At 50.4% G+C, this 27,639-nt stretch overlaps 1 protein-coding gene across 1 annotated transcript in view; it reads right to left on the reverse strand.

The window, feature by feature from the left end:
* Positions 1 to 27,639, reverse strand: part of COL22A1 (collagen type XXII alpha 1 chain) — a 224,960-nt gene that overhangs the window by 108,039 nt on the left and 89,282 nt on the right. The window contains exons 14-23 of the mRNA XM_018058603.1: positions 26,953 to 27,006; positions 25,542 to 25,595; positions 24,875 to 24,919; positions 20,029 to 20,082; positions 19,369 to 19,413; positions 17,750 to 17,794; positions 17,460 to 17,489; positions 17,146 to 17,199; positions 12,409 to 12,462; positions 3,085 to 3,138 (exon numbers count right to left, since the gene is read on the reverse strand). Coding sequence (XP_017914092.1) covers positions 3,085 to 3,138; positions 12,409 to 12,462; positions 17,146 to 17,199; positions 17,460 to 17,489; positions 17,750 to 17,794; positions 19,369 to 19,413; positions 20,029 to 20,082; positions 24,875 to 24,919; positions 25,542 to 25,595; positions 26,953 to 27,006 — 489 coding nt within the window. The remainder of the gene's footprint in view (positions 1 to 3,084; positions 3,139 to 12,408; positions 12,463 to 17,145; positions 17,200 to 17,459; positions 17,490 to 17,749; positions 17,795 to 19,368; positions 19,414 to 20,028; positions 20,083 to 24,874; positions 24,920 to 25,541; positions 25,596 to 26,952; positions 27,007 to 27,639) is intronic.

Consider the following 27,639-nt stretch of genomic DNA (forward strand, 5'->3'; position numbering starts at 1 on the left):
TAATGATAACAGAAAAGCAAATAACTATTCCTAATAATCACCTTGTTCCAACTGGAGTAGATTTATGAAACTGGATGGAATCTGAAGGTGCATGAAAATCACTTGCATAATTAGCACGTAGTCACACTTCCTGCACAACTTGGAATGTTTGTTCTCAGAGGTTATTCGTGATCGTGCGTCCTCCTCCCTCATGATGGTGAGTCCTCCTCCAGGACACAGCTCCAGGGGCACAGGGATTGCTCCCTGGGTAGAGAAACCCAGCTCAGTCCTCTGGGGTCGGCCCCTCCCCTGGCTGTGTTCCCACCCACTCAAGGGTCTGCCAGCCATGCTGACCTCAATACCTTCGCATAAACAGTCATCTAGACCAGATACAAATTCCCACTTTTCCTAAAAAGCTGCCAGGACACAAGAGCCACCACCTAGAATGTGTATCTTGAGTCTAAAACATTCCAGGATGAATGTTTTCATCCTGAAAAAAGAGGCACCAAAAGCATCTTCCAGAAGGCCAGCTGCCCGGGGCTTGGCTCACCCTGAGGCTGGCTCTTCCTGTTACAGCAAAGCTAACTAAACTCTAGGCTCCATTTCTGTCAGGGCCTTCCCTGCTGGCTCAGGTGGTAAAGAATCCACCTGCAATGCAGGAGACCCAGTTCGATTCCTGGGTCGGGAAGATGCCCTGGAGGAGGGACGGGCTGCCCACTCCAGTATCCCTGCCTGGAGAATCCCAGAGAGAGGAGCCTGGCAAGCTACAGTCCACGGGGTTGCAGAGAACCAGACAGGACTGAGAGACTAACACACTCATTTTCACTTCTCCATTTCTTTAGACTGGAAACGGGATAAGCCTTCTCTTCTCCCAGGTGGTTGTAAAGAGCAGACCCAACTGTATGCTGACACACGGAGAGCATCTGACAAGAGCAGAAACCGAACAGACGGATCCTCAGCCTTCTCGTCAGACCAGGGAGCCCAGGAACTTACTTTCTGCTGCAACAGAATCAACCCAGATTTTCCAGATCAGCTCAGGGACTCTCCTCTGGGCCCAAGAAGCTGATGACCTGTCCCCCAAAACCAGAGCTCTGACTACGCCTCTCCCAGGTCTTAGCTGAGAGGACGGCCCCCCTATCGACATCTCTGCCTGCCCGCATCACATCTGGCTCCTCTGGGCATGGACAGGGGCTGCGGGGTTCCCCTTCCCAGGGCCGCACCAGCACACAGTGGGGGTTAAGTGAACACCTGCTGAATGAATCGATGAGCAAATACACAGATGGCAAGCAGCACAAAACTGTGGCCGAGCCCAGGGCAGGCGGGTGTGCGCATAAGTTAGGAAGAGTGAATTACGAGCTGGGTAGGGATCCAGCAGGGAAACACTGCTCTTGGAGTGGGCATGGTGGGCTTGAATGCAGCTTTGCATCTGTGGGGTAGTGATCCAATGCAGAGAGCTAGGTGATACCTATCATACACTCTATACCACCTGGTTCTGAACCACTGAGATCCCCAAGTATATCAGGGTGCCCCATTTCTGGCAAAATCCCTGCCCTACTTGTGTCTACAGCATCCAGCTCAAGGCCTGGCACTCAGTAAAGATTTTGTTGAAGGGAAAAGGGCTTCAAAATTTAAAATGAAAGAAAGAAATATATTTTTCAGGGTAGCCAAGAAAACAGTGATAGGGAAAAAAATCTGTAACTTAAAGCATTTTGATGGAGCCATATTTATAGTGAATTTTTGAAATACACAAGCTTTGCGCACTGGAAACAAGGTCATAAAACAAATGCAAAAACACTCTTTATCTTGCACTACTAACATCAAAATGTCACAGTGAGTGTGGAATCTTTAGAAGACCATGAATAATGGCTGGTTTTACAGCCCCTTATTCTGTGGTACAGCCTGACTGGCATGTGAGGGGCTGGAATGAAGTCTGAGATTCGCGTGTGGGGTGCCCGGCACACACTTCATATTCAGAACGGGAAAAGCCCATTTGGAAGCGTGGTCAGCAGCGTGCCCTGGGTGGGTGCCTACCAGATGGTAAAGGACAGTGGCGACCATCACAGAGTCGGGTGTGGAGGAGACGTGCCCAGGAACACATGGGCGCCAGAGCCGAGCCTTTACTGCAGCGGGGAGCCAGCTGACAAGCCTGTATTGATCCCGCCCGCCCACCAAGCCAGAGGATGGGACAGCACCCCACCCGGGGCTCCCTGTGCTCTCACTGGGACCCCAGCACCTGGGCCACATCCCCACATCTTCTGCTGAAATCACCACCCTGCTTTGCTTTTACTGGCATTTGCGACAAATGATGAGGCGGAAGTTCAGAAGGTAAAGGAGCTTGTTCAAGACGCCGCAGCCAGTGGCCGCAGCTGGAGCCCTAAGCTCCTAATCTCCGCCTCCCTAACTGTGACCACCAGCCAATGCTTCCCAGGAATTTACCGACCCCCATTCCAGGAAGGCCTGGGCTGGGGGTCGGTGGTGAGCTTTGGTGCAATTAGCAGAGAGATCACAAAGTGGGGTGTGATCACTACCAGTGCTGAGCACCCTGTTCTGTCCACACTGAAGTGTGTGTGTCGGGAGGGGGGTGAGGGTGTCACAGTGACTCTGAATTTATAGAAAAGGGGGACTGAGGGGGGTCAGGGCCCAGGTGGCCTGGGATAGGGGTAGGGCTCTCCTGAACAGCAGGTGACCCCTAGCGAGTCTGTGTATTGGGGAGTCACACCCCCACCTGGTCCGTGAAATGGGGAGGGTGACCTTGAGCCTGCCCACCTGCTGGGGTGGCTGGAGGGGTCCACGGGGGACCACAGGGGTGGCACACGTGAGACCATGGGGGAGTGGGGAGCTGGACCAGCCTGGGGCTGGGAGAGGAGGTTGACCCTCCTCCAGGCCTAATTCCCACCCCCCAGGAGACTGAATAGCCATTCTCCCAGCACTGAGGTGGGAGGCAGGGAGGGTGAGGGACCCGCTGCATGTTGTTCTTAATGCTCTGATGAGTATTGCTCAGACTCACGCAAGGGTCTGGTTATAACCTGAGAACTGCTACCCTGTCATTTCCTTAATCAGAGAAAGCAGTGTGGCTAAGGAAGAGAATTGGAAGACAGTAGTTACCTGCTGCCCCAGCAAGCCAGGGACTCCAGGAGGACCCGCCTCACCTCTCTTTCCCTGAGGACAAAAAGAAGAAGCCAGGATTAACAGGCAGCCCGCGCCCAGAGCCCGTCTGATGACACGTCTGGAGGAACCCCCCTGATAACAGACTGTCCGCCTCGAGCCTCCCTGCAAGGAGGCCGTGTGGGGTCGGGGGGAAGTCTGGGGCCAGGGAGCCTCCCCTTTGGATGTCAGTGCCGCAGTGTGGATGACTCTGGCAATACATGGCCCCACGTTTTAAAAAGTACTGCAGGGTTTACCTGAGAAAAATGCCCTTGTCCTGTGCCCATGACACTCACTCTCTTTCCTTGACAACAACTAACCCTACCAGATGTTGGTTGCAGTTGATGTTTAGGAAAGCTTTGCACAGGCTCTCTCACACACACACACATGCAAATGCGCCCACACATGCACACACATTCTCTCCCTCTATCCCTTTTTTTCTTTAGAAACTATGGCATAACATTCAATCCGCTGATAAACTCCACTTTATTTCACTTGGGGATTTAACCCAGATGCCTCCTGGGTCAGCACGTGGGGAGCAGCTCCATTCTTACAGCTGCAGACCTCTCAGTACGAGGGCGAAAGGTGATGCATCTCGACTCTGGGCAGGCAGGTCACGCGGACCATTTCTGCGCTTCTGCTGTCAGGATCTGTGCTACTTTGCATGACCCCAGCCGGTCATCCCTTGGAGGTGTGATCACTAAGCCTCAGAGTGTACCTGTCTGGACAAGGGTGAGGTGCGTGCTGGCAAGTCCTCACAACACACAGCGTGTACCCTATCATATGTGTACATGGACGATGGAAGGCCCACCCGTCTGCTTTCTTCCTTACAGTTATCCTCACAAGATCAGATTGCAACAAGAAACGAAAAGGAAGGCATGACTCTGAATCAGAACCACATTCCTCAAGCACCTGCTCTGTGTCAAACCCTCTTCGGGGTTTCCCATACTTCCCTTGTGTCTCCACTCTGCAGGAATCCCCTCGCTCTGGGATGCAGGCACTCTCAGTCGTACTGGGAGGCATGGACACCGAGGTTCAGTCAAGTCTCACCGGTGACCCGGCTAGAACCTGATGAGGTTAAGATCTGGCTCCAGAGCTGTGTGCAGGGCCTGTACATGTGACTCTTACTTGCCAGGGCTCTGACAATGAGATGATTGTGACGAAGCGTCTCTAACAGTCTGCTGGATTACAGAAGCTGGATGACGTCAGCGTCTCCCCTCTTCCTTAAACTCTGGCCCCTCCCTCTCTGCCCCTGCACACTCGGGTCTGTCCCCATGCACTGGCCACCCCAGAGGGAAGGTGTCTTTACAACCACAGACTGTGCCAGCCCAGCCCTCTGACCTGCCCTCTCAGTCTGGCGTCTGGTGGCCCTGCTCCCAGCCCTAAGCCACAGCTCACGTGGGCTGCTTAGCTTGGCCCCAAAGATCCCAAGGACTTGGCCCGCCAAGCCGCCTCTGTCTGTAGGACCCATGCTCCATCTCAACTTGTCAGAGTCCTATCCCACTCTACTATCTCCTCTTTCACGAAGTCCCACCAGCAATAATGAGAAATATTGGCAAAATAGGGCGAAAACATATTTGAGACAGATTCCCAGGTGTCATTCAAGAACTCATGAGTTAGAATCGCCAGGGGTGGGGCATGGAGCTCTAAGTAAGCGGCCATGAGAACTCAGCCACTCACTGTGATCAAAGAGGCCTTTGATCTTTTCTTTTCCCAAGCCCCTTCCTCGGCAATATTGTAAGAAAAAGAGTTCTAAACTTAACGTAGATGAGGACAGGCAAGCCACTTAACTTGCTCAGTCTTAGTTTCTTCATGTGGAAAATTATAATCATTGTAATTATGTGAAAAGACAATAGTAGAAGAAATAATCCAATATTTGAGAAAATGATTTAAAAAGCATAACAGAGCATCATGCAAACGTAATAGACAGTTATGAGGATGAGAAGGAAGATGACGGTGACTCTAATGAAGAAGAAATGCTAATAGCAGAATTCTGGCCTTTTGAGTCCTTAAGTGGGTGAGAGACCACATGTCAAGCAGATCTGGCTTCAAAACCACTACCTCCGATGAACACTGCAAAGATTAAATAAGATAATGTCCACAAAGTGCGCAGCGCAGGATCCAACATGAAGAAGTACACAGTGGTGACGGTGGAGCGGTGGTGATGACGGTGGTCATGAAGGTGGGGGTGACTGTGATGGTGGTGAAGATGCTGGTGACGGTGCTGACGGCAGGGGTGATGAGGGTGCTGATGGTGGGGATGGTGGAGGTCATGATGGCGGGGGTGGGCGGTGGTGAATATGCTGGTGACGGTGCTGACGGCAGGGGTGATGAGGGTGCTGATGGTGGGGATGGTGGAGGTCATGATGGCGGGGGTGGGTGGTGGTGAATATGCTGGTGATGGTGTCGATGGTGGGGGTGATGGTGGTGGTGATCATGGTGATAATGCTGATGACGGTGGTGCTGGAAATGGTGGTGGTGACGATGATACTGCTATTGGTGTCGATGGTGATGATGGTGATGATGATACTGTTATTGGTATTGATGGTGGGGACAATGATACTGTTATTTGTGTTGATGGCAATGGTGGTGGTGACGATGATACTGCTGTTGGTGTCGATGGCAATGGTGGTGATGATGATTCTGTTATTGGCATTAATGGTAAAGTTACTGGTGGAGGCAGCGGCACTAGGGGTGCTGGGCATAGCAGCAACTCTGCATTCCGGACCTATACTTGGGTGTGGGGATTTGAGAAGTGCTGGCCAGTGCAAGCTATGCATCAATAAATAACCATTCATTCACAATAGGCCTATTCCCTGTAATTTTTTCTTCTCTTTTAAATTGCCACCCAACACATTGTTTGGATAAATGTCTATGGTTTATCAACGAGGGCAGAGTTCTCAAGCTAGTCTGGATGTCTGGATGCTGAGCAAGACCACTATTTCCAAGGCCGCCTGTCTGCCCGTGGAAGAGAGAAGTCGATAAATTCAAAAGAGCATCTCCTTCCCAGGCAGGATGAGTTAACACAGCCGCATGAGGGACCGTTATCAGATAAAAAAATTGCTTGTGCAAGTGATTCTAATCTGAGCCGTATGGCCCTTTTGCTCAGTTCTTGTTCTCCATGCCTTCAAATGTCAAACATGATTATTTTCTACTGGTGAGAGCTGAATCCAGGTGCTCAGGGAAAACCTAGAGTGTCCTGAAATAAACCTGGCTCCGCGCCATGATAGGAATCAAACAGTAGCCTGTGATCCAAGCAATGCTGTTACCATCTGGTAGGTCAGGGAAAAGCAAGAAAAAAGGCTTTAAAAATTGAAAAGTAAAAACAAATTCAACCCAGGTTGCCACCAAAAAAAGACTTCTTGTGCTACTCTCTCTTAAGTCTACCAGAAATTGGAGCTGACGGGCCTGACTACACTCAGTCACGTGAGGCCGCTGGCTCCAAGGGCAAAGGTCAGAGCTGCAAGTGATGGGTGCCCAGTGCACCCGCCGGAACAGGTGCTGCCAGCTACTAAGAGGTCCAGGTGCTATCAGCTACTAAGAGGCCTGTGACCCCATGGACTGCAGCCTGCCAGGCTTCTCCGTCCATGGAATTCTCCAGGCAAGAATACTGCAGTGGGTTGCCATTCCCTTCTCCAGGGGATCTTTCCCACCCAGGGATCGAACCTGAGTCTCCTGCATTGCAGGCAGATTCTTTACCATCTGAGCCACCAGGGAAGTCCACTAAGAGGTCCCACATCTCTCCAAAGTTTCCACTGAAAGGCCTATTAATGTCCAGCGTAGAATTCTGGTGTGTATGTGGACACACACACACCCCATCCTAAAGCAAAGGCAGGAATGGTTTGGATCCAGGATGACCTGAGTTCTAATCCCTGCCTCCTCATTTACAATCTGCGTGCTGCTGGGTAATCTGATCTACACCTTCAAATCTTGCTTTCCTCATCTGCAGAATGGGATTGAAACTGCCAGACCTCATAGGATCCTTGTGAGAATTAAGTGAGAAACATGTGTTTGAAAAACAACAAATGAACAAACAGCTAAATGCCTGCTATGCAATGACTCAACCAATGCTACCTCCTTCCTATCTTATACTAGAGTTCTACACATGCATCGATAGATTCTGATTTTAAAATTGTTTTTAAAGCAACTGGCACAATCAGACCCACCATAGGACGCTTGGGGATCACTCTATCTCTAGTAAGAAAGAGAGCATCACACTTGATAGTATCACTTCTTCAGGTCTCACCTCTTGCTAAGAGAGGAAAGAAGCCAGAAAACATTGATAAAATGATTGAAGGAGCCATAGAGACTGTCCCTAGCTTGTGGAAGGAGCAGTGACAGAGCCCTGAGTGACCCTAACCTGAGCAGGGAGGTCATTTAATATTTCTGGACATTAAATTTCTCACTATCAATCTCAGAGACTCCCTCCACCATGATGAGTCTCCAGTTTAGACATTTCAAGTTTGACATTGTTTAAATGCCTGGCAACATGGAATTCTATTAAGCAAATCTTCCCCCCCACCTCCCCATCCCCACCCAACCCTTGTTTTTATCCAAAGGGGAAAGAAGATACCTAGGCTATTTCAGATGAGGCTAAGACCACAGAGCAAGATAAAAACTAAGTAAAAGGTACAGAGGGAACCAGGGTTTCATCTTTAAAACTGGACGTTCTAGACACACAGATGACTAACAGGTACATGGAAAGGCACTCAACATCCCTAACCATCAGGGAGACGCAAATCAAAACCACAATTTAGATGTAACGTCACATATGTTAGAATGGCTATTACCAAAAAGATAGAGAATAACAAGTGCTGGGGAGGGTGTGGAGAAAACGGAAGCCCACTGCTGGTGGGAATGTAAATTGGTGCAGCCTCTGTGGGAAACAGTATGGAGGCTGCTGAAAAAAAAAAGAAGAAGAAAAACCAATCCATGATCCAGCAACCCCAATTCTGAGTATTTATCCCAAGGAAATGAAAAACTAACTTGAAAAGACATATGCACCCTCATGTTCAATGCAGCATTATTTACAACGGCCAAGACAGAGACGGTCCCTACATGCCCAGGGATGTAACAATGGATAAAGAACAATATCATAGTATTACATACACAATAGAATAGTACCATAAAAAAGAGGGTAACCATGCTATTTGCAACAACATGGATCAATCTAGAGGGCACTATGCCAAGTGAAATGCATCAGACAGAAAAAGACAAGTACCTTACGCTCTCACCTATAATATGGAATTTAAACCAAAATTGAACTTACAGGTATAGAGAACAGATTGGTGGTTGTCAGAGGAGAGGGGGTAGATGGTGGGTGAAATGGGTAAAGGTGGTCAAAGTCATAAAAAAAAAGAGCTGGAATTTCCTGTGGAAGGTCAGAACCCAAGTGCCAGATGGCTAGTCCTGGGTCCTGTTCTGCCCGCACCACCTGGGTGTGTCAGCCACCCAACCGCGGCACTCATGCGTGATCCATGAGCCTTTCACTCTTGCAACCTTAATTGTGTCTGATGTTCACTAGTAACATTCGGTTGTTGTTGAGTGGCTATGTTGTGTCCTACTCTTTGTGACCCCATGAACTGCAACCTGTCAGGATCCCCTGTCCTCCACTATCTCCCTCACTCTTTCCCAGTATCAGAGTCTTTTCAAATGAGGTGACTCTTCATATCAGGTGGCCAAACTGTTGGGAGTTTCAGCTTCGGCATCAGGCCTTTCAATGAATACTCAGGGTTGATTTCCTTCAGAATGGACTGGTTGGATCTCCTTGCAGTGCAAGGGACTCTCAAAAGTCTTCTCCAACACCACAGTTCAAAAGCATCAATTCTTGAGCACTCAGCCTTCTTTATAGTCCAACTCTCACATCCATACATGACTATTGAAAAAAGCATAGCTTTGACTAGATGGACCTTTGTTGGCAAGGTGATGTCTCTGCTCTTTATTACAGTCTAGAGCTTTCTTTCTGAGGAGCAAGCATCTATAAATTTCATCTTCTGATGACATTATACATTTAGGCATATTTTATGCACTTATATATGCTTTTATTTTCATATATAATTTTATAAACGTGAGGCACTCCTCTAAGTGCTACAAATACAAAAATAATGTTCTCACAGACTTACATTTTAGTGAAGAAAAACAGAAACGGATTCTCAATAAGAAAAATACAAGTTCTCTACAGCAAATTAAAATAGGCTGGTGTGAGAGCGACAGGGTGTCCATTTTGAGATGGACGATTAGGGCACAAGAGAATATTCTTGGGGAAAAACTCAGCCTCATGGAAGCTCTTGTGTGTCCAACTGCCTCAGTGGCCTGGAGCCAGGCTGCCTCCACTCTGGAACGTTCTGGGCTTTGGAACGCTCCGGGCTCAGATGCTCTGCAATGCTACCAGCTCCAGCTAAGAGTGCTCCCCTAACCACCCTCTCCCCAGGGTCTCGCTCAGATGAGCACGAGGAAATCAGAATCTCAGACAGGCTTGAGCACCTCCTTTTTCTTTTTCTGACAGCATAGTATTCTTTATTAAAATATCTAGGTCTGCTAACTTAGAAAACATGACATTCAAAAGAGGATATCTGTTCAGATCCATAAAAAAGAGAAAAGCCTCTAAGTACACTTGATCTTTGCACTCATCACTATTTTTAACAGTCTGCTCTAATTGCCAATCTTATTTCCTTGTTTTTTAAAATCGAGGATAATTGCCTTAAAACGTTGCGGTGGTCTCTGCTGTACATTAATGCAGATCAATCATAACTCTTATATAATTTATATATATAAATACAAATTTATATTTATAAATATAAATTTATTTTTATAAATTTATTAAAATATATAAAAATAAATTTTTGAGCCTCCCATCCCATGTCTTTAGGTCATCACAGGGCACCAGCTGGGCTCCCGGTGTCATCAGGGAGCTGTGATCACAGCTCCCTGCTAGTCTTCTCCTTTACACATGACAGTGTACACATGTGCATGCCACTTTCTCCTCGTGTCCTGGGACTGATGAACCTATCCACGGAGGAGAAACGCAGAGCCAGACCTGGAACACGGGCACATGGACACAGCTGGAGCAGGAGTGGGTGGGACAGATTGAGCAGCTCCTCTGCCTCCATCTGAAGCAGGAACCCAGCCATGCAGTGAGTGCCCAACCCCCCTCCTCCGCCAGCGGGGGGACAGCAGGATGAGATGGGGTGGAGACGTGGATGGGGAAGGGGGTGCCCCGCTGCAACCTCCCCTCCCTTTAACGTCCTCATTGTGGAAAAACAGCAGCTTTGTCCAAAATGAATGTGTTTGCCCCGCCGGGGATTATGCTGTCTGCCTGTCGCTAATCTCTAGAGTAAAGGGCCTGGATCCCTTTCCTCAACCCATGTTTTAGTCTCACGGTCTCAGTTCCCGGGTCCCTGGGCTCATCACTGTCTCGTCTCTTCCCCCATCATGGCCTGAGCACTGAAATCAGGAGCTCTTTAGAGCAACGTTTCAATGGACGCTGACAAGGCAAGTCACCCTCTGCAAGGGGAGGGATAAGGTTGTGAGTGAGTCGTCACCCTGTCTCAGGCCCTCCTGACTCAGCCAGAGGCGGCGGAACAGGAGGCCACCTCACAGCCACACGGACATCAGCCGCCGTCTCTCCTGAGTGTCCGCAGGATAGGCCGCCGCCCATGGGAACATCGGCTGCCGTCTCTCCCGCGTGTCCACAGCATAGGCCGCCGAGCAGCACCCACGGGAGGGAACAGCTTGAGTCAGGAGATCATCAGCGACGCTGCAGGGCCGGCGTCCCCAAGGACATGCGGATGCAGGACGAGACAGGCGCCTCCTGCGGGCCCCTGGCACATGCTCTACGAGCACTCTCACCACCCCGCCCTGTGACTCCAGGACAAGAGAATGCAGCGATGCTTGGAGATGACCGTGCTACTGAAGGGAGTCAGAGAAGGACAAGCCCCACTTCATATCGTTTATACGTGGAATCTAAAACACGCCACAAATGAAGCAGCTACCAAACAGACTCACAGACACTTAGAGCAGACTTGTGGTTGCCAAGGGGTGGGGGGAGGGGAGGAGTAAAAGTCTGGGATTAGCAGATACAGACTGCTAATAAACATGCAGGACAGATAAACAGAAGGCCCTACCACACAGCACAGGGACCTATACCCAACAGCCTGGGATAAGCCATGATGGAAAAGAATAGTGAAAAAGAGTGCACGTATGTGTATGTTTGAGTCACTTTGCTGTATAGCAGAAACTAACACAACATTCGGAGAAGGCCATGGCACCCCACTCCAGTACTCTTGCCTGGAAAATCCCATGGACGGAGGAGCCTGGTAGGCTGCAGACCATGGGGTCGCTAAGAGTCGAAAACGACTGAGTGACTTCACTTTCACTTTTCACTTTCATGCATTGGAGAAGGAAATGGCAACCCACTCCAGTGTTCTTGCCTGGGGAATCCCAGGGACGGGGAAGCCTAGTGGGCTGCCGTCTATGGGGTTGCACAGAGTTGGACATGACTGAAGCAACTTAGCAGCAGCAGTAGCAGCAATACAACATTGTATATCAACTGGACTTGAATAAAATAATTTTTTAAAAAACCATGATGCTACAAAATTAGAGCCAGAAGTCAGGAAATGTGAGCTGAGTGTTCACTCTGCGCGAGGTCCCCTGCTGGGAACTGAGGACCCAGAGCTGAGGGTCAGCCCTAGTCTCTGGTGGTGGGGGGTACCAAGGTGGGCAGGCAGCTCTGGTGGGCTACAGCAGCCTCTATTCTACAACACAGGAGTCAAACCCGTAGGTGTGCACAATCTGGACAAAAAGCAAGGGGGGGTTCTATCAGATCAAATGATATGCTCCTAAGAAATTATGAGATTCAAAAACCATATGGATTCTTCACTCAAGAGCACCTGAGAGCCTATGGGCAGACCTCTATTATCTCATGGTTATTTTTTCTTATTCTCTCCTCAAGGCTTAGCTCAAACATCACCTCTTTCAGGAGGCCCTGGCTGGCCCCCAGCTTGGGTCAGTACTCTAAGGATTGAGTGTCCTCTGATCACACAGAGATGTGAGTTTCTATGTACACGGCTCATGGAAAACCACACACTCGTCTGCAGGAGATGAGCCAGGACCCAGCTCGAGGCTGCCCATCCTCAGCCACTGTCGAACTCAGCTAACCCTTCAAGTTGCTTCCAGCATTCATCTCAACCTCAGGAGACCGGCACTATCTCCTCTGTGTGAGCAGCTAAAATGGGGAGTGTGGTGTGGCTGAGCTGGGGCACCAGGAAAGAAACACAGTTTACTTACTCGGAGACCTTGCAAACCGGGAGGTCCGTCCTTGCCTTCTGGACCCATCAGACCCTTCAAGAGGAAGAGAAAGGGGAAAAAAACAACAGAGATGGATCATGGTAAACACACACAGTAGACACCACAGGATATACTTTGTCTGGACACTCCCATTGGATAGGAAAATACCACCCCGTTCAAATGGGGAACCTGGGAGGTCAGGAGGGGAAAAAAAATAAAACAAAAACCATCTAATTCCATCAAGTCTGTAACACTTAAACATGGGCACCTATCCGATGTAATTAAGTGTGATTGACAACCAAGACAACCAAGATAGGCACCATCGTTCACGCTCTAAAGACAAGCACAGTAAGGACCAAATGCCCGGCCTTGGTGCTCTGCATCAGGCGCACACAAGACAGCGTCCGGAACCCAAGTGTCTTTAGCTCTGAGCCTGGTGCCTTTGTCGCTGTATTTTGATGGCTGGGCAAGGACAGGCTTGGGTTATCTGACCCTCCACGCACAGTGATATCCAAACTGATTGCATAAATAAATGAAATTGTCTGAGCGCCGAAGAATTGATGCTTTTGAACTGTGGTGTTGGAGAAGACTCCTGAGAGTCCCTTGGACTGCAAGGAGATCCAACCAGTCCATCCTAAAAGAGATCAGTCCTGGGTGTTCATTGGAAGGACTGATGTTGAAGCTGAAACTCCAATACTTTGGCCACCTGATGCGAAGAGCTGACTCATTTGGAAAGACCCTGATGTTGGGAAAGATTGAGGGCAGGAGGAGAAGGGGACAACAGAGGATGAGATGGTTGGATGGCATCACCGACTCAATGGAAATGGGTTTAGGTGGACTCCAGGAGTTGGTGATGGACAGGGAGGTCTGGCGTGCTGTGATTCATGGGGTCACAACGAGTCACACAACTGAGCGACTGAAATGAAATGAAGGAAGGAAGGAAGATCAATTTCCACTAAGTAAGGAAAACTGGCACAGGAACTGACTAAAATCCTGCCCTCTAAACCCTCACTATGTATCTCCTGCCTGATCTCAGACAAGTACACTGGGCGCCCTTGAACCTCAGTCAGCTCATCTCCAAAGTGAGGATAATATACCTTCTACTCAGTGGCCATGAGGACAAAGTGAGGAATGGGTGCAAAGGCCCTGACGCGCACCCGGGTCTCCTGACAGCACCCTGGTTTATACTTATGTGCATAATGACGTCGTCTAGAATATGGCATGACATGTGGATCGGAAAATGCAGCCTTCAGCTCTGAGACCCTATCACCAACTTTATCAGTGAACTGGGGCCAACAACTCCCTCTCTGCACTTCAAATTCCTCATTTTCAATAATATGTTGTTGTTGTTCACTCAGTCGTGGCCAACTCTTTGCAGCCTTATGGACTGTAGCCTGCGAGCTCCCCTGTCCATGGGATTTCCCAGGCAAGAATACTGGAGTGAGCTGCCATTTCCGTCTACAGGGGATCTTCCTGACCCAGGGATTGAACCTGTGTCTCCTATGTCTCCTGCATTGGCAAGCGGGGGATTCTTTACCCCTGAGCCACCTGGGAAGCGAGTCTATAGACTCAATAATATGACTGTCATACAAACAGCTATTATTGCCACATTTTGCATAACTATTAAGAGACAGAACTGTATTGAGGTTTAAGGTCTTTTCTCTTAATAACACCATTAAAATGAACACGTGACTGTACCAACTATAGTAATCAAAGGTTTAAATATCCCTTTCTCACAAGGATTATTCCAGTGAGATCAGGGCACACTTCAAGGGAAGCCCCTGCAGAGGTGAGTTTTCCTGAAGCATCGAGAAATGTCTCTCATTTGACCTGCCCAGCTGGTCCTTCTTTATTACACTCAATCAAACATTGATACAACTACCACAACCCGTTCCATCTTGGGGAAAGGATGAGAGATGCAGGCCTCCTCAGTGACTCCCAGCATCCGGGTGCAGAAGGCTGCGTGCTGTTTCCACTCAGAGAATGGGATGCACTTTCCACTCTCTGGGACTGCTCGTCACAAACTCAAAGTTTTCCCTTCTCAACAGAAGCTGCTGAAGCCAGGCTTTTGCTCTCCTTCAATCTAATGAATACTTAGGGAGCCACTGTTCTGCAGAAGGCCCTGGGCCAGGTGCTGCTGGGGATTCAGAAAACCAGAAATAACAACTGATCTCTGTATTGGGCTTAATAAGGCTTCCTAGAGCAGTGCTTCCTACGATCACCCATTTAACTCTCACAGCACATTAATGTAGGAGGTGACATTGATGATGATGATTTCCAGGGAAACAGAAGAGGATAAGATGGGTACAGTGATGCCATCAAGACCCAAAGCTTCTCGGTGGATGAACTGGGACATGAAACCAATGCTCTGGGGCTCCTAACCCCAAGTGTCTTCCATGGCCATAGTGCTCCTTAAGAGCTCAAACTGAAATCAGGTCTCACTTTGATGTCCCTCCTAAATACTTGCTGTGGGTCACTCCTTCACAAGCATGTATTAAGTTCCCACCATGTGATAAACTGTGGATTTGAGAAATGGGAGAGATACTGGCCCTGGCCTTAAGAACTTTACACTCTAGGCCTTTCATCACTGTTCCTCATTTTTCACAAGGTCTTTCGGTAGGCTACTGGCTTTTTGAACTCCTTCCAGGGGAATTTCATCACCAACACCATGTACTGTACTCAATCCCATTCTGTCAAGAGCATCCAGCCCCGAGACCCTCTTCAGGACCCTGGACAGCTCCACTGAGCTGCAGGGTTGTGCTGTTCCAGTATTTGCAAGAACTGTGGGTTCAGGACCCTCTCCTTGTTCTAGAAAATGGCCTGAAGGAATGATATGAAACACTTGAATCCTCATTGCAAGTGTCAACTCACAATTATTTCTTTTTCACACTCTTTTCACTAAACTATGAAATCAGTCCATGTGCTTTCCTCCTATCTCCACCCTTAAATATTTCACTTGATATAAAGCATGTGACCAAAATGTTTGAGGTTTCTTCCTTCCCTCCCTTCCTCATTTATCAAATTTTACATAAAGGGGAAAAATGCCATTAGTACATCCCAGACCCCTGAATGAGGGATCAAGAAGGCTGCCTTGGGAATAAGCAGGCCTGGGCACTGTTACCTTCTTATTCCTTAGTGGGAACTGAGAGGTAAAGTCACTCTGCTCTGGGCAGCTCGGAGGAGGTGTTGCTGCACTGTGCACTCAGGGGTGAAAAGAGGATGGGCCAGACTGTCAGATGGATCTGGGTTCAAAGCTCAGTCTTGCTTTTTAGCTATGTGACTTTGTGCAAGCTACTTACTTATATCTCTGTGCATATCTTCTTTGGTTAAAAAAAAAAAAAACTTCACCCTTCCATACTATGCATATGTTTGCCTCCAATATGTACTACAACACCGATAATCAATACTTGCCACTGACTGATCTGAGCACACTGTATTACCCATGTTATCTACTTGAAATCTCTCAACATACCGACGATGGTGGAGAGATTTGGACATCAAGCCTCAGAAGGGTTTAAGCAAGGTATCTAAGGTTATAGAGATAGAAGGGAAGTTATTCTAACCTGAATTTTTTGATGTGAAATTTTTCTAATTATACTGGAATTAAACACCATCTCAGTTCTAAAGGAAATCGACCCTGAATGTTCACTGGAAGGACTGATGCCGAAGCTCCAGTACTTTGGCCACCTGGTGAGAAGAGCCAACTCATTGGAAAAGACCCTGATGCTGGGAAAGACTGAGGAGCAGGAGGAGGTAACAGAGAATGAGATGGTTGGATGGCGTCGTCAAATCAAAGGACATAAATCTGAGCAAACTCTGGGAGATGGTGAAGGACAGGGAAGCCTGGCGTGCTGCAGTCCATGGGGTCGCAGAGTCAGACACGACTGAGTGACTGGACAACAGCAAAATACATCTAAGTTTCTCCCAGTTTTACCCCAGCAAAAATACACACATTTACCCTAATGAGGAATAGGCTTTATTGTAAATATGATTATAAATCCAACTTATGATAAATCTGAGTTACTTTAAATATGATCTATGGGCATTTCAAAATAAGAGTTGTTTCATTTCCTTCAATGAAACACTCACTTGAAAGAAGCAGAAGTCTGTTACCAAAAGGGACCTGATTCAACCACCAACATGTGGAACTGACTGATTCATATTCATCATCCTTAGTATCTGAACTCACATCAAAAATGATCACAGAGTCCCTTTGAATGGCCTTTTCCCAGATGGTTATTCTTAACGTTAAATTCTTAACAGAGGGAGAAACCGAAGGCTGAAGTGTTCCAAGCCACTTCAAAGTCGGTATTAATTAGAAACAAGCGAAAAGCAAATGTGCATTGGAAATGATTCAACTGGTGTTGAAGTGTCCAATGTTTTTATTCTGTTTTATCTGAAAGGAAGCTTAAACACCAGACTGAGCACCAGAACTCCAGCCCTGGCCAGTCTCGGCCTGGGGACTCTGGAGGCAGGCTGCCTGGGCTTCGGCTCCAGGTGCAAACTTGCTCATGCCCGACTCGCGCCCGGTGATCTCAGCCCTCGAGGCCCAGTGTCTCCTGTGCTAGATGCTGGTAACAACCCCTGTCACTCAGGGTGACAGGATGAGCCTCTGAAATAACCCTGCACTCGGCAGCGAAAATGGCCATGATCTGCAAACCTAGAGGTGTGCAGAGCAGACCCCAGCCTGGAGGGGGGGGTGGGGGACAGGGACGGGGAGGGTGGGGAATGACTTACCGGAGCGCCTGGTGGCCCAGGTGGGCCCTGGTGACCCTGTGGTCCAGGGGCTCCCTGGTAACACAAGCCAAACACGAATTAGCCATGACACCCCCTCCTCATGTCCCAGGGCTCCAACCAGGACCCTCTGCTGACTGTCTTCTTCCCGAGTTCCCAGCAGGGACTCAGAGACACTGGTGCGAATCAGCGTTCCTGGCGGACAGTCGATCTGACCCATCTCTGAGGGGCTCCATCTGAGCTCAGCAAGCAGTCTCACCCCTATGCTGGTGGCCTTTCTATCTCGGCCACCACCCGGGGTCCCACATCCCACTTACCTGCTTGCCTTTCAGGCCCTCTCTCTGCACCTGGGGGACAAACCAGATGTCAGCAAAGCTGGTGGCCTCTTCTCAATAGCCACCCTCACTCCACTCCATGGCAGGCATTTGCACAGCCATTTCTGACTTTTCTCTGATTTTATCCCATTTTCAGTGTGCAAAAGCTTCAGAGCCAGCTCTTGTCATCAGAAGAGTTCCTTGTCATTCTCAGAGGCAACAACTGTCCCAACTACACAATCCGATCAATGTCTGAGTCCGGGATTTTAACCTCAAGGGGCTGCACCACTTACCACAGAGCCTGGAAGCCCAGGGGGCCCTGCAGGACCCACGGCACCCTGAAGAGAAATGACAGGCATTTCATTACAGGGAACTATTTTGATATTGAGCTATAGCCACAATGACTGTTTCAAATTGTAAAGCAGCCAAGATCTGTCCCAGTAACATTGCTTCAACATGAGTTGAGAGTCATTGTATCATCACTCAAGGACCTCTGGTTTCTAGACCCAACAAATGCTCCAAATCATACCATGGCCCTTGGACCCTGTCTTCCCACTTCTGCTGCATTCATCATAATAAGCAGTGAAAACTCAGCTATCTCCCAATCAGAAGGGGCCAAACATCTCTATAAATGAGGGGGAGGTTAGAATTTATAATACACACACACACAAACAGTAGTAGGAAAGAGCTGTCACCTAGATCCAAACTTTAAGAACCATCCCCTCTTAGTGACTTGAAATAAACTACTTATTTTAGGATTTAGCATCCTCAGTGTCAAGAAACTTCAAGAATACATTAAAATCCTGACACCAGGGTAACAGAGCAATATAAATCTCAACTCTAAAAATATTTAGACCGAGAGAGAATAATTCGGCAAGAACTGAAGTTCAAGAAAAGATCAACCTTCTCCAGCCACCACTGCTCAAGAGAGGCTTTCTCAGCCCACGGGGGTCTTATTTATTTATAACTATACCCTGTTTCTGGAAGGAGTCAGAGCAGCCTTTTTCTTTTCATTTTCAGCATGTGCTGGGAAGGCGTCCGAGTCGGGCAGTGACCTTGACCTGCACTCTGCAGTGTGACACTGAGAACAAACCATGTATCTCTGGCCCAGCCCTCTTTGCTTTAGCCAGATTCCCCCCACTGCCCATCTCTCTCCTGCCTGTTCTCAGACCCAAAGTCTGATGTCTTTCTTAAGGGCCTAATCATCTGAAAGAAACTCTTTCTCTTGTACTAAATGCAGGGCTGGGTCTCATCACCCCTCCTGCCATAAATCCAGAGCACAGCCTGCCTTCTCCATTTCCTTTGTGACCCTGAAGGCCTAGCAAGGTAATCATCTTCATATGTTTTCATAGCACTTCACAATTTTACACGCAGTTCTTTGCATTACAGAAATCCTAAACAGCAAATTCACCGAGTTAATAAGCCTTGTTGTGAAAATGTTCTAACACAGATGACTAGCAGGATGAGGTACAACCTCTATTTTATTTATGAAATACCCAGCACATTTTCAGAATTATAATTCTGGTTAAAAAAACAGTAAACCTTCCAAAGGAGAGGAGGAGAAAGAGGAAAAGGAATTTGCAAGATTTTTGTATTTGCTCCTACTCTGCCTTAGCCCAAAAAGACATTTAAATAGCACAACATTTTAGTATGTCCAGATGTTATATAATGGGGATTTTCATTTGTTTTTTAGATGGATTTTTATTCCCCCAAATAGAAAAACATGTTTAAATACAATAACCAGAAATTTCTTGTAGGCTGAGTTCTAATGCACGATTCACCACCTCTGTCTGCACTTTGTTCCCAGAACTCCAGCACAGCCACCCCCCGAAACACAGGCCTCAATTTGTTCAGGGGAGCAGCGCCACACCTGCTCGTCAGGAGCCATCTCCCACCCCAGCACCTGGCTTACCTTCTCCCCCTGGGGCCCTGGCTCGCCAGGAGGGCCGGGTCTTCCCTGGAAAGAGAAGAACACGGGGTCCATCAGGGGAGTGAGTGGAGATGGCAGGGCTGAGGGTAACACACCTCCAGATCTGTTCCTGGCCTTTTCCCCAGAAGGTCTCCTCCATAAGTTCTCCCAGACTGCACTTGTCGCTATAAAGTTACCCCAGGCCCACATTTCCATGTGGTCCCCTTTGGACTCCTGGATGCATCTCATAGAACACCCGTATCAGGACATTAGGAGTTCTATTAGTTTGCACAGCTTCATATTATTCCCTGTGTCTATTTAATACACACCCTGATTTATTCAGCTTGTTTCTTATTTATGAGCATCTGGGCTGTCTGTAATCGTTTAGTCTCAGGGACAGGACTGCAACGCATGCGTCTCTCTGAACACACGCACGTTGCCTGTGGTCTTCCCATTGATGATCAGCTGTCGTGTTACTAAGGTTAGACCAGTTTTAAAGTGGTGTGTTCTCTGGGATCCCTCCACTCTGGCCTGGAGGAGTCCATGAGTGGCAAGCTGGGGGCTGGTCATTAAGCCTCCCGAAGCCCCCAGCAGAGCAGGACAGACTGAAGCCCACAGGCCCTACGAGCCTGACTCAGGCCCCACCCTATCCTGCCCACCTACCTGCTCACCAGCCTCCCCCTGCTTCCCGGGGAATCCATCCAGGCCTCGCTCCCCCTGGCAAAGGAAGCAAAGTGAGATGAACAACAGAGGGACACGCCCAGGGTTAGTGTCACAGAAACGAAGGGCCAGCAAAGGCATTTAGCGCTCCATTGTGCTCTGCTCTCCACCAGGCACCAGGCGAGAACCCCCCCAAACACACACACACACACACACACCAGGAGGTACACACACACATACACCAGGAGACACACACACACACACACACCAGGAGATACACACACACACACCAGGAGAGACACACACACACACCAGGAGACACATACACACCAGGAGACACACACACACACACCAGGAGACACACAAACACATACCAGGGGACACACACATATACCAGGAGACACACACACACCAAAAGACACACACACCAGGAGGCACACACACACACGACACACACATACACCAGGAGGTACACACACACATACACCAGGAGACACACACACACACACACCAGGAGATACACACACCAGGAGACACACACACACACCAGGAGACACACACACACCAGGAGACACACACACACACACACACATCAGGAGACACACACACATCAGGAGACACACACACACCAGGAGACACACACACACCAGGAGACACACACACATACACCAGGAGACACACACACACTAGGAGACACACACACACACACACACATCAGGAGACACACACACATCAGGAGACACACACACACCAGGAGACACAAACACATACCAGGAGACACACACACACCAGGAGACACACACACACACACACCAGGAGACACACACACACCAGGAGACACACACACACACACACACCAGGAGATACATACACACCAGGAGACACACACACACACACACACCAGGAGATATACACACATATACCAGGAGACACACACACACACACGAGACACACACACCAGGAGACACACACACACACACACACACACACACCAGGAGACACACACACATCAGGAGACACACACACACCAGGAGACACAAACACATACCAGGAGACACACACACACCAGGAGACACATACACACACACCAGGGTACACACACACACACACCAGGAGACACACACATACACCAGGAGACACACACACACACACACCAGGGGATACACATACCAGGATACACACACACACCAGGAGACACACACACCAGGAGACACACACACACACATACCAGGAGACACACACACACACCAGGAGACACACACATATACCAGGAGACACACACACACACCAGGAGACACACACACACACCAGGAGACACACACATATACCAGGAGACACACACACACACCAGGAGACACACACACACACCAGGAGACACACACATATACCAGGAGACACAAACACACACCAGGAGATACACAAACACACCAGGAGATACACACACATCCCAGGAGACACACACACACACACCAGGAGACACAAACACATACCAGGAGACACACACACATACCAGGAGACACACACACACACCAGGAGACACACACACACACCAGGAGACACACAAAAACACACCAGGAGACACACACACATACCAGGAGACACACACACACCAAAAGACACACACACCAGGAGGCACACACACACACGACACACACATACACCAGGAGACATATACCTGGAGAGCCCCTCCCCTCTACACACACACCCACACACCAGGAGAGAGAGACACACACACACAACCTATACATACCCCCCCACACACACACCAGGAGACACACATCTGGAGAGCCCCTCCCCTCTCTACACACACACCCACACACCAGTAGAGACACACACACCAGGAGAGCCCTTCCCCTGCCCACACACACACACACACACACACAGAGGAGAGAGAGAGACACGCACACACACACCAGCCTAGACTCTCAGTGTACTGGGGGTCAAGGGGAAAGAAGCTGCAGTGAGGCCCCAGAGCTGCTGGCAGCAGAACCACGGGTTGCTGCTCCAAGGCCTGGGCTCCCATCCCCAGAAGGGCAGGACCCCGGGACGCCCTCCCCGGGGCTGCAGGAGCTCGCCCCAACACCCCGCCAAAGCTGTCCAGAGAGCACGCTCTTCTGGACAGAGCAGCGGCGGCTGTGTCCAACTTCTGGTCCCCAGGGAGTGGGCGCCCCTCTTTGCGACTGAGTGGACCCACTGTACACTCTGCCGACTGCCCCGAGCCCAGCGGCCCCTGGACAATCCATTCAGGCCTCACTGCCCCTCAGTCACTAGGAGGTCCTTGTGCCCACGGAGCCTCCATACCTCGTGCCTGGCAGAGCCTTTCTGGAAGATGCCAAAAGCAAGGCCGGCCCGCCTGCCCCACGCCCTCAGAGAAGGTCCTGACAGGCGCTGGCAGAGCTGGGCTCGGTGGCGGGCAGGCACTGGCTCTCTCTGGCCACTCTCCACATCTGGGAGGCCAGGCAGCGGGATGCACCTGTCTCGAGGGGAGATGGAAACTTCCTTTTTGCTGATTTAAGAAATTTAAGAGGTTCACAAGAAAATAAACTGTTCTAAGTACTCATCAGATATAAGAACTGGAAAGAAGCCCAAGAGATCATGCAGCCCAAGCATCTGGTTTGACAGATGGGAAAACAGAGGTGCAGAGAAGGAACCAGCTCCCCCCAGAGTCACCGAGAACATCGGCAAGGGAGCTGGGGATCAGAGTCAAAGCAGAGCTCTCAGCGCTCAGGTTATGCCTCCCTGCCGATCCTCTACGCCTTGCTGTTTCTCCCCTTCTCGTCTCCCACTCTCCATAAATATGGCCTCTGTTGCCCAGCACTGCTCTAAGCATTTTACAAACATGAAGTCATTTAATCTTCATAGCAGCCTTACATAATATCTATTCTCTACATTGAGGAAACTTGAGACTCAGAGGTGAAATCAACTCTCCGAAGATCACACTGCTTGCAGACCCCAGAGCTAAGCCGGAAACCCAGGCAACCTGACTATGGAATCACCATGCAGGGCTTCCTCTGGGCCCTCTGGGCCAGACTGTAGACTAAGGCTGACGGCTGATGGCTGGACTTCCTCTCCAGGACCTGCCCTGCAGGTGACCCCCTGCTCTCCCAGCTTCCCTGCCAGGTGGCGGCTACAGGGCTCTGGGCTGTGGCTCAGCCCTCCTGCCACGTCTGTTCCCCAAACCCTGCCTGCTTCTGGGGGAAACCTTCAAATTGGACCCACCGCCCCATGCACCAGGGCTGCCCATCAAGCCTGTGCCTGGACCCTCAGTTACCCCAAGGGTCATTTCCCAGTCCCCACCTTGTACAGAGGAGAAGCAGAGGGCCACAGAGAGGCCCTCCACCCAAAACCTGACACACGGAGCCACACGAACTCTCTCCAAAGAACAAAGGGACATGCGCCCCCAACCACCACGGCAAGGGACTCCACTGTTGAAGCTGCAGTGATGAAAGTTTGATATCCGAACAAACAGAAACCACGCTTTGTGGCCTGAGGTGAGGGGCATCACCCTGGCTCTCGCCCCCCTCCTTCCAAGGAGCCTTTTGGGGACCCACACGCTTCCTGAGTCATACAACACATTCGTCTCCTTTGACCACAATCTCCCTTCTAAGGGAGCGGCCAGAGAAAACCATCCTACATTGGGAAAAATAAATAAATAAAGGCATTGGTGTGAAAATGTTCACCAAAGCAGTATTTTTTAATCATGACAAACTGGAAATAATCCTCACTGATCGATAATAGGGGAATGAGCACATAAATCACGGCCTATTCACACAGGGGGACGCTGTACAGCCACTTAAGATAAATCATAGACGTCTGCAGCAGCACAGGCGGGGGAGACGCTGCCTGGAGGAAGAGGAGACGCGACGCAAAGCAGAACACGTCATGGGGGACGATGTAGAAAGACATCGGAGACGCAGGAGTGAGTCCTGCAAGAAATCAAGAAACGGGCCAGAGTGGTCACTGCAGCTGAAGTGGGATGGTGCAATTATAGGCTGTTGTTTGTTTGGTTTTTTTCTTCCTGTTTCCAGATATGGCTGTGTGTATGTTACATTGCTTGAAATAAAATTAAATTTCTTAATAATTTAGAAATGTTCTATAAACAAAAGAAACACATATTCCAGGAAGACAGAACAGGGCAGGTGCTGAAAAGGGAGCTGGAACACAGCTAAGCGCGAGAGGGCCAATTTCCAGCTTTTGATCTGAAGGAGCCCAGTGAGCGGATGGGCCTGGGATTCCTGGGAATTCAATGCTCACTGCTACCTGGGGAGGTGGGGCAGGGGGTGCCATCCTTCTCCCCACCCCCAGGGCCCCAAGCACTCCACCCATGGAAAGGTCTGGTCTGTGGATGACTTGTGACCTGGTGGCGTCAATATGAAGGCACAGCCAGCCTCGGCATGGAGAGTCTCAGCTGAGGTCAGGTCACTGCGCTCGGTCCACGAGGCTGAGCGTGGGTCACCAGGGCCACAGCTGTCCCCGCGCCCCCTCTCTCCATTGAGAGTCAGCGTCCCTGAGGTGTGGAGAACGCAGGCCAGCTGCTAAGGAAGATGTGAGTCCCCAGCAGCAACTGGAACTTTTTGAATCCCAATCCAGGGCACTTTCAAAACCCCTCTGGCCCGGAAACCCCAAACTGTCTCTGCAAGGGGATCTCAACCCCTGCAGGTACCGGGCCCACGGCCTTCCGGGCCCAGAGTTTACAGTTGGGGTCAGAAGCTAATGCCTCCTCTGCACCAGCCCTCGGTCACCACGGTACACACACACACACACACACACACACACATTCACACACACACGCTCACACACACACTGTCCACAGAAAGCTGCACAACTAACTGAAGCAGACTGTAAATACCTTTTCTCCCTGGGCTCCCTTTTCCCCTCGTTCTCCATGGAGACCCTGGAGGGGAAGGGAGGATGAGTAACATGCAGACAGCCCCGTCCAGCTTCTCTGTGCTGAGCTTGAGGCCCCGGGACAGCCTGCTCACCTGGGACGGTGGTGAAGGTCTGTCTCCCATGTGTCTCACTCCCCACGGCAGCCTGCTTCTCCCTCGGGCCCAGGTGGTGAGCTCGGCCCCCACTTGGATGACAGCCCCCGGGGCTGGTCACCCCATCCCTGGATTATCCAGGTGCCCCCAGCTAACACCTGAGCTCAGCTGGCCGAGCGCAGCAAGGTGGCCCCAGAGTCAGTCCCCACTGCCATCCAATCACGGAACCAAGGAATTGAACCTGAGACTCAAGGCCCCTTGAAGCCACATTCCTCCCCCTCCCCTGGGAAAGGGCTGCCGCCCTGCCCTGCATCCACACACCATCCTCAGGAGAAGCACCCAGAACCTGCGCGAGGGCCCCCCTCCCCTCTGGGAGCAGACATGATGGAGACGCCAGCCCAGGTGTGGGCCTCTCTGACCACATGCTCCAAGTTGCATCTATACATAGATGTGGGGTGGGGACCTGTCACAGGGCCTGGGTCCCAGTCCCCTAGAACAGCAACACAGCCCCTTCCAATAGCGGCCTCTACTTACGGGAGCGCCAATGGGGCCGGGAGGTCCTGGAAGTCCAGGTGGTCCCTGGGATCCCTGCAGAAGAGAGTTCCAGAGCAGAGGTTTGGGGATGAAGAGAAAAGGGCAGGGGCAGAGGGAAGATGCACTCAATAACCATGTTAGGGGCTGAGACAGCTGCTCCTCATCCGTCGCCACGTGCTGCCTGTATAAGGTCCCCCCAAGAGACCCTCCCCACCTCTGCTGCCCCCCTCCATGCAGAGATCATGTCACCCCCTGCCTGGGGGAGCCGGGATTCACATGCAGCTTGGCTTGACTTCCACAGCAGCCTTTGAGCTCTCACGAGGCCAGTGCAGCAATCTGGTGTGGCCGCGCCCCGTGGCCATGCCAGGACCTGGGCTGGACCCGTGCAGAGCTCCTGGTCACAGGTCGGCTTCCCATGGCTCATCACGCACACTTCACGTGGGGCCAGCACAGCCTGGACACGTCCTGACAAAGCCCACCTTGGGTCCCGAGCCCGGGAGCCCCTACTGCCTGGACCAGGAACTGCTACTTTAAGGCTGCTAAACTGGCCATATTTATCAAAACCCATTAATAAAAGATTGAGGGCAGGTGGAGAAGGGGACTACAGAGGATGAGATGGTTGGATGGCATCACTGACTCGATGGACATGGGTTTGGGTGAACTCCTGGAGTTGGTGATGGACAGGGAGGCCTGGCGTGCTGTGATCCATGGGGTCACAAGGAGTCAGACACAACTGAGCGACTGAACTGAATGTTAAAAAGTGCTTTTTCCTCAGCCAAAGATACCCTAATTTTTGTCACCTACTCTAGTGAAACAAAAAAAATACAGTGGTGCGTGCATTTACTGATTTTTGTGGAAAACAAATGAAATTAGAAATAACCTGGAGGGCGGCAAATAGAGGAAAAGTTATGTAAATCGTGATGCATCCATGTCATGGAACGGTAAGCACTGATTAAGAGAACAGGCGGTATTGATCTGAACTGGTGAGGAAAGACACGTCTCTTGTTAGAAAAGACAAATGGCAGAATACGGTAGGATTTACTTTCTGTGAGAATTTAGGAAACATCAGGGATGTGTACATACACACACACGAGCAGGCGTGCGGCTACATGAGAAGCATTCGTGGGGCGTCGAGTGGGCCCATAAAAGTTGGTTTTGTATCAAGATCTGTGCACTAGAAACATCAGATAGTGAAAGTCGCTCAGTCTGCTCTTTGTGACCCCGTGGACTGTACAGTCCATGGAATTCTCCAGGCGCCAACACTGGAGTGGGTAGCCTTAGCCCTTTTCCAGGGGACCTTCCCAACCCATGGATCGAACCCAGGTCTCCCGCATTGCAGGCGGATTCTTTACCAGCTGAGCCACCAGGGAAGCCCAGAAACATCAGAAGAAGAGCTCAGAGCAACACTCACCCGCAGGCCCACCTCCCCGGGCAGCCCCAGCTCGCCCGGCTCTCCTGGCTCCCCCTGCGGCATAGAGAACAGCATGAGGTCACAACCCCGGGGGACTCAGGCCCAGGCCCCCAGGGAGTCCTTCCCAGAACTGGATCTCAGCATGGAAACGATGTCGTAATGACCAGCGAGCCGAGACCTAGGCTCCCCCCAGAAGCGCCTCCGACAAGCAAAGGAGCTGATCTTCGCCTCAGGCCTTCGTCACCGGAGCCCCCAACGTGCTCCGGCTCTGCTAGCCCACAGAACCGGGCCGGACGGAAGAGTGGGGAAAGCACAGCAGCTGGCGTTGATGGTGAGGAGCCACTGAGGACCCAAACCGAGTTCTCGGTGGCAAAGAGGACCTCTTTATCCTGGGTCAGGCGGACCTGCCTGAACTGAGATCACTTTCACCTGGGGTCCCGGGGTGTGTTCTGACTCAGAGGCCGGGGAGGCAAAGGGGGAGTCAGGGGCCCACTGAAGGCAGGGCGGCTGGACACAGGGCCTACGGGGCCCTGCCGACTCCTTAAGCTATGAACTGAGGACTTGGGAACTGGGTCCCCTGGCTCCATTCCAAGTTCCAGGCACTGGGACAAGAGCCCAGAACTGCTGGTCAACCAACTGCAAAAACAGCTCCCAGGAGCGGCCAGGTGACGCCTGCTGGCCAGCCAG

The sequence above is a fragment of the Capra hircus genome, chromosome 14, assembly GCF_001704415.2.
Source record: "Capra hircus breed San Clemente chromosome 14, ASM170441v1, whole genome shotgun sequence".
Taxonomy (NCBI): domain Eukaryota; kingdom Metazoa; phylum Chordata; class Mammalia; order Artiodactyla; family Bovidae; genus Capra; species Capra hircus.